We start from the raw sequence: 7,062 nt of genomic DNA, 5'->3' as shown, positions 1-7,062 counted from the left end.
CACCAGTTGCCAACTCAGGTATGACTGGGGAAGAGGCGTCCGCTTCCGACACCATGCTGACCCACGTGTCTGACATTCCCAATGATGTAAGGCAAGGTACACATCCCACCCTCCTAGCTGCCACAGAGACTCACCACCCAAAAAAACGGATACCGCACTGCTGATGTCTGCCTCTTCCGCCAGAGGTGTTCCCCGTACAACTGCCCGTGTTACACTGCGTCTCTGCAGAGTGTTCAGGCTGTTCGCGCCATAAGTACTAACACTAGAGGCCAAAATCACTTACAAAATGGCCACCGAGCGGCCACCCTGTAAGAAAAAGGCACGCGGCTTTATGAAAATGGACGCTGAGCAAAACATAGAGGCCAAAACACAGAGGAAAAAAATCACAGGCACACACACAAATGAAAGCGAACAACCGTGGTCGCCCCCTGCACAGGGCAGCCGGACAGCACCCCCAAGGCGAGCTGACCACGCAGTGCAGCCCCCCGCAAGTGGATGGAGCCCCCCCCAGGCGGACCCCTGGCAGCGTAGACAGTCTAGCTCCCAGAGCATAGGAAGGAGGGAAGGAAGGAAGGGAGAGAAGAAAGGAAAAGTGGAGACCCCCTAATCGACCTTTCCGGGAATGCCCAGCCGTACCATCCTGCCGTAGCAGGGGCTGCTACTTACCCGTTTGGCGAGGACTCGCTGGGAACATCCCTGACAGACCCATCTCCCACACGGTTACGGTGTGGCTGGTAAGCAGGTTTTCCTTAAGGTGACGGGGCACTTTTTCATTTTAAGTCACTGTGGTGCCATTGAGAAGAGGATTAATTTCCTTAATATTGATCAATAATATGCTGTTTTATAAAAAAGAATTCTCTGCATTGATTGGACTTTTTAGCATAGCTTCTATTTTCCTTTAACCACTTAAGACCCGGTCCAAAATGCAGCTAAAGGACCCGGCCAGGTTTTGTGATTCGGCACTGCGTCGCTTTAACAGACAATTGCGCGGTCGTGCAACGTGGCTCCCAAACAAAATTGTTGTCCCTTTTTTACCACAAATAGAGCTTACTTTTGGTGGTATTTGATCACCTCTGCGGTTTTTATTTTTTGTGCTATAAACAAAAATAGAGCGACAATTTTGAAAAAAATGCAATGTTTTTTTACTTTTTGCTATAATAAATATCCCCCAAAAATATATATTAAAAAAAGGCCGATAGGTATTCTTCTACCTATTGTTTTAGTAAAAAAATCGCAATAAGCGTTTATCGGTTGGTTTGCGCAAAATTTTAAAATTTATAGCTTTTACAAAATAGGGGATAGTTTTATTGTATTTTTATAATTTTTTTTTTTTACTATTAATGGCGGCGATCAGCGATTTTTTTCGTGACTGCGACATTATGGACTTTGGACAATTTTGACACATTTTTGGGACCATTGTCATTTTCACAGCAAATAATGCATTTAAAATGCATTGTTTACTGTGAAAATGTCAGTTGTAGTTTGGGAGTTAACCACAGGGGGCGCTGAAGGGATTAAGTGTGACCTAATATGTGTTTACAACTGTAGGGGGGTGTGGCTGTAGGTGTGACGTCATCGATTGTGTCCCCCTATAAAAGGGATCACACGATCGATGACGCCGCCACACTGAAGAACGGGGAGGCTGTGTTTACACACAGCTCTCCCCGTTCTTCAGCTCCGGGGACTGATCGCGGGACTCCAGCGGCGATCGGGTCCGCGTGTCCCGCGGTCACGGAGCTTCGGACCGCATCATATCTTATAGATACCTTTGAGCATCCACCCCTGATGATGGTTCACACACGAAACACATCGGACACTAGGAATGCAGTTTCAGGTTTATACCACACTATCTACCAAGAACACCACCCACCAATGAACAATGGCTTTACTATGTTTCAATATGTTCACCCTTTCCGCTTCTGCTGCTCAGATGGTTTATGTACATATATGGAATTGTTTTATGTGGTAATCCAGTTAATTCTGCTACTGCACGATACCAAGTCGATATATATTATGTAACCTTGATATTTTATATACGCGCACATATTATGTGTGTGTGTTCATGGAATGACATTTACTCTCAATGTTTTTTCTTGAATGTGGTTTTTATTGCCGACATGCACTTTATACCTTTTTCTTATGTTCAATAAACATGCATCGATACTCTCTTTACCATCATCATGTTTGAATAGCCTCATTTAAAGTTCCAACCTCCTTACTTTATCCTCTTGAACCAGGGATGGAGGCACACTATGTGTGCCTCAAAGTCACAAATTTCCCTTTTTTTCAACTATATTCGGTTATACAAGTCCTATCTCCCATTCCTTCAGTGATAAAGTAAAATATCAACAAATTTGTTTGTTTGCTGTGCAGAAGTCCAACTGATGTATTTCAGGTGATAGAAGTCATGTTGCGTTATGTTTGGTCTCAGAAGATTAGTCAAAATCTGAGCATGGTCCAGGACTGGAGAATTTGGTGTACTGAAGAATCTTGTCTCTTGGGCTGAGAGAATTCCAACTCAGGCTAAGATCCTCACCACCATCACACAAGTAATCTTCCTCCATCTTCACCTGGAAAATGACAATCAAGAACATAAGCCTACACATAATTAATATTGTGAATAAACATCTGTTGATTGTACTGCATTGACTCACCTGATCTAGAAGAGGTTCGGTTGGAAGTAGAGTTGGGCTTAACACTTTCTCCTCCTTGTACTTTCTCCTCTTTTTGGCTGGTGGTCCTTCTGCAAGAGATGTACTGCCTGGACTAGCAACTTCCAAACCAAGGGGTGGTCCTGATAAACATTTTGACAGATCCTCATTTTCTGGGGGGTCATTTTCTGAGTTTGTTGGGGTTGGTGTAGTACAAGTACGAGTTCCCTCATCCTGTGAAAAAGATCATAGAACCTACATTATTTCATATACAGTGGTAAAAAGAAAGCCTTGAGAAAGTATTCATACCCCTTGAAATTTCCCACATTTTGTTCTGTTACAACCAAAAACATAAATGTATTTTATTGGAATTTTATGTGATAGACCAACACAAAGTGGCACATAATTGTGAAGTGTTAGCAAAATTATAAATGTTTTTCAAAATTCTTTACAAATAAATATGTGAAAAGTGTGGTGTGCATTTGTATTCAGCCCCCCCTGAGTCAATACTTTGTAGAACCACCTTTTTCTGCAATTAAAGCTGCAAGTCTTTTTGGGCATGTCTCTACCAGCTTTGCACATCTAGAAGAGTAAGCTTTTTGCCCAGTCTTCTTTGCAAAATAGCTCAAGCTCTGTCAGATTGGATGAAGAGCATCTGTGAACAGCAATTTTTAAGTCTTGCCACAGATACTCAATTGGGTTTAGGACCTGACTTTAAGCCATTCTAACACATAAATATACTTTGATCTAAACATAGAAAAGGAGGGCCCCCACTATGCCAACATTCAATAGGTATATAGAAGGATTGAAAGAGAAACTCCCTAAAAAAAAAAAAAAAAAAATTTTGTGGGCATATCATGAGGCGACAATTATAAAAAATGTATCTTTATTACAAAAAATATTAAAATGACAAACAAAACACCACCCCATTAGGTCTCATGTACACTGCTGCTGGTAAACAGACGTTTAAGGCCCCATGCACACGAGACGCATATGCAAACTCATCTAAACACACGTTTTCAAACGCAAAAACGACATTTAAAACGCCCATTTTGCCGCAATTTTTGCTGCGTTTTACCGCGTTTGCGTTTATAAGCGTTTAGTTAAAAAACATCATAAGACCCTCCCTAAACTCAAAAAACAGTATTATTTAACCCTTTCAGCCATTTTGTGAGACCAGAGTGAGTAGCAGCTGAGAGGGCAGCAGTGTACTTGTATTTAGCGTGTCACTTGCCACGTCACCTGCCACAAGTTGTGAATTGTCCACTTGCCACGTCATCTGCCATGTCACCTGGCCACGCCATCTGCTACAAGTTCTGGATTGTCCACTGGCCATGTCACCTGGTCACATCACCTGCCACGTCACCTGGCCACTTCACCTGCCACAAGTGGTGGATTGTCCACTTGCCACGTCACCTGACCACGACACCTGCCACAAGTTGTGGATTGTCCACTTGCCACGTCACCTGCCACAAGTGGATTATCCACTTGCCAAATCACCTGGCCACATCACCTGCCACAAGTTGTGGATTGTCCACTAGCCACGTCACCTGCCACAAGTTGTGGATTGTCCACTTGCCACGTCACCTGGCCACGTTACCTGCCACAAGTTGCGGATTGTCCACTGGCCACATCACCTGCCACAAGTTGTGGATTGTCAAATTGCCATGTTACCTGGCCATGTCACCTGGCCACGTCACCTGCCACAAGTTGTGGATTATCCACTTGCCAAATCACCTGGCCACGTCACCTGCCACAAGTTGTGGATTGTCCACAGGCCCCATGCACACGAGACGCAGATGCAAACTCATCTAAAAACACACGTTTTCAAATGCAAAAACCAGCGTTTTAAAACGCCCGTTTTGACCCCACGGTGCCACCAACGCATCTGACACGTCCGCCCACGGGTCTCTTGACCTGGCCACGAATCGTGACACCATCCGATTGAGTCGGGACGCCAGAAGATCCACATCTGGAGTGCCCCATTTTAGACAGATACTCTGAAACACATCCGGGTGTAGGGACCATTCTCCTTGGTCTAGCGTTTGGCGACTTGGGTAGTCCGCGTGCCAGTTCTGTACGCCCGGAATGTAAACGGCCGAAAGAGCCGGAATGTTCTTTTTGGCCCACCGGAGGATGTGAGCGACTTCCGCCACTGCAGCCGAGCTCTGTGTGCCCCCTTGATGATTGACATACGCCACAGCCGTGGCGTAGTCCGACTGAATTCTGACCGGGCGGCCCTGCAGTCTCAGAGACCACTTGGAGAGGCACAGCCTGATCGCCCGGAGTTCCAGGACATTGATTGGCAGGCGAGACTCTGCCCGAGTCCAGCGCCCCTGGGCTGACTGAACACCCCAGACTCCCCCCCAGCCCGAGAGACTGGCATCTGTCGTGACCACCGTCCAATGGCACGGCAGGAACAACTTCCCGGCCCGAAGCACCAGAGACGTCAGCCACCACACTAAGGAAGACCTCACCAGGCGACTCACCCGGACTTGGTAATCCAGAGACGAAGGGAGCTTGTCCCAACACGACAGAATTTCTCTCTGTAATACACGAGTGTGATATTGAGCATACGGAACCGCCTCGAAGGAGGCCACTATCAGACCTGGAACTCGCATGCAAAAGCGAAGCGACGACCACTTCTGGGTCGCCAACGGCCTCACTGCAGTTTGCAGTGTCTGTGGTTTCTCCGTGGGAAGAAAAACTCCCGCCTCCGAGGAATCCAGGACCAACCTCAGGTATTCCAGACTCTGAGATGGTACCAACACCGACTTCTGAACATTTAGCAGCCAACCGAATTCCCGGAGGGTCTGGCAGGTGATAGACACATCCACCTCTAACTCTGAGCTTGAAGAAGCTTGCAGAAGAAGATCGTCCAGGTATCAAACAATAGCGATCCCGCGTTGCCTCAGCAGTGTCAGAATCGGGGCGAGCACCTTGGCACCGAGGCCAGGCCAAAAGGGGGGGGGGGCCACAAATTGAAAGTGGTCCTCCCCGACCGCAAATATCTCTGGTGCTTTGCGCATATGCAAGTACGCGTCCTTGATATCCAAGGACGCCAGGAAGTCCCCTTGATGAGGTGCTGCTATCACAGAGCGAACCGACTCCATCCGGAACTTTTACAAAACAGTTGAGGGCCTTGAGATCCAGGATTGGACGGACCCCTTCCTTCTTGGGGACTACAAACAGATTGAAGTAAAACTCCTGAAACCGTTCCAGTAAAGGAACCGGCACGATCACCCCCCTGACCAGCAGATCCTGAACAGCCCCAAACAGGGCCTCCCGACGATCTGGAGGAAGCTGGAGGTTGGAAGGAAAAAATCTGTTTGGCGGACAAGAGAGAAATTCTATCTTGTACCCCGAGGAAACTACTTCGCAAACCCATCGGTCGGAAAGAAGAGACATCCACCGAGCTGTGAATTTGCGAAGCCGGCCGCCGACCCGAGAGACGGGCGGGGGGCAGACCTTAATGCGGAAGCAGGTTTGTCTGCAGGCTTGTTGGGCTTGCAGAACCAGGGGCGCTTCTGCCCTTCAGCGGGCGCCTTAGCGCCCCGATAACGTTTACCTGCCGCACCGGGCGGATGAAAAAAAACGATTGGGGGCAGTAAAGGAGGGCCCCTGCCTACGGCGAGGCTCCTTACCTTTACCAGATTGTGGGAGCAGAGTGCTCTTACCTCCCGTGGCATCTTTTATGATGTCATCTAGAGAAACCCCAAAAAGCCTTTCACCCTTAAAGGGTAAGTCCACCAAGGCCTTCTTAGAAGGCTGGTCCGCAGACCAACACTTCAGCCAGACAAGGCGGCGCAACATCACCGCATAGGCCGAGGCCCTGGAGAGCGTATCCAGGGCTGACTCAGAGACACATTTTAGGCCCTGCACCAACTGGTTGGCCAGCGCCACACAGTCCGCAGGGGCTTGATGCTCCTCCAACTTCTGAAGCAACAACTTTGCCCGTTCAGTAAGTGTCTGTGACACTAGAGCCCCGGCCAAGACTGGTCTCACAGCCGACCCCACCACTGTGAACATGTAGTGGGCCACAGCCTCAGTTCTCCTATCTGCGGGGTCCTTGAAAGCGGGAGCCTACTCCACAGGTAACGTGGTAGCTTTGTTCAGTCTGGACACAGGGGGGTCCCTTGACGGAGGAGAGGTCCACTTTTTCAGGAAGTCCTCCGCAAAAGGATAACAGACCGCAAAGCATTTTGGAACAGAAAAAAACATTTGCGGCCAATCCCATTCCTTGTACAAATTTTTTTCCAGACAAGGAACACAAGGAAACACTTTCGCAGTGCGGGCCGGCTTGCGGAACCTAAAAGGGACCGACATCTCTGATGTCTCCGCCGAATCCTCAATTTTTTTAAGTATCCCGCACCACAGTGATAAGAGCTCCCACTAGCACCCTATCATGCGC

At 47.9% G+C, this 7,062-nt stretch overlaps 1 protein-coding gene across 2 annotated transcripts in view; it reads right to left on the bottom strand.

Annotated features, from left to right (window-relative positions):
- Nucleotides 1-2,086: 2,086 nt before the first annotated feature.
- Nucleotides 2,087-7,062, bottom strand: part of TFPT (TCF3 fusion partner) — a 102,541-nt gene continuing 97,565 nt past the window's right edge. For both annotated transcript variants that reach the window (XM_040327619.1, XM_040327620.1), the window contains exons 5-6: nucleotides 2,655-2,885; nucleotides 2,087-2,570 (exon numbers count right to left, since the gene is read on the bottom strand). In XM_040327619.1, coding sequence (XP_040183553.1) covers nucleotides 2,436-2,570; nucleotides 2,655-2,885 — 366 coding nt within the window. In that variant the 3' untranslated portion in view covers nucleotides 2,087-2,435. The remainder of the gene's footprint in view (nucleotides 2,571-2,654; nucleotides 2,886-7,062) is intronic.

Source organism: Rana temporaria, chromosome 10 (genome assembly GCF_905171775.1).
Source record: "Rana temporaria chromosome 10, aRanTem1.1, whole genome shotgun sequence".
NCBI classification, from domain to species: domain Eukaryota; kingdom Metazoa; phylum Chordata; class Amphibia; order Anura; family Ranidae; genus Rana; species Rana temporaria.
The sequence above is the reverse complement of the archived record's forward strand: the minus strand, read 5'-3'. Positions and strand labels throughout refer to the sequence as shown.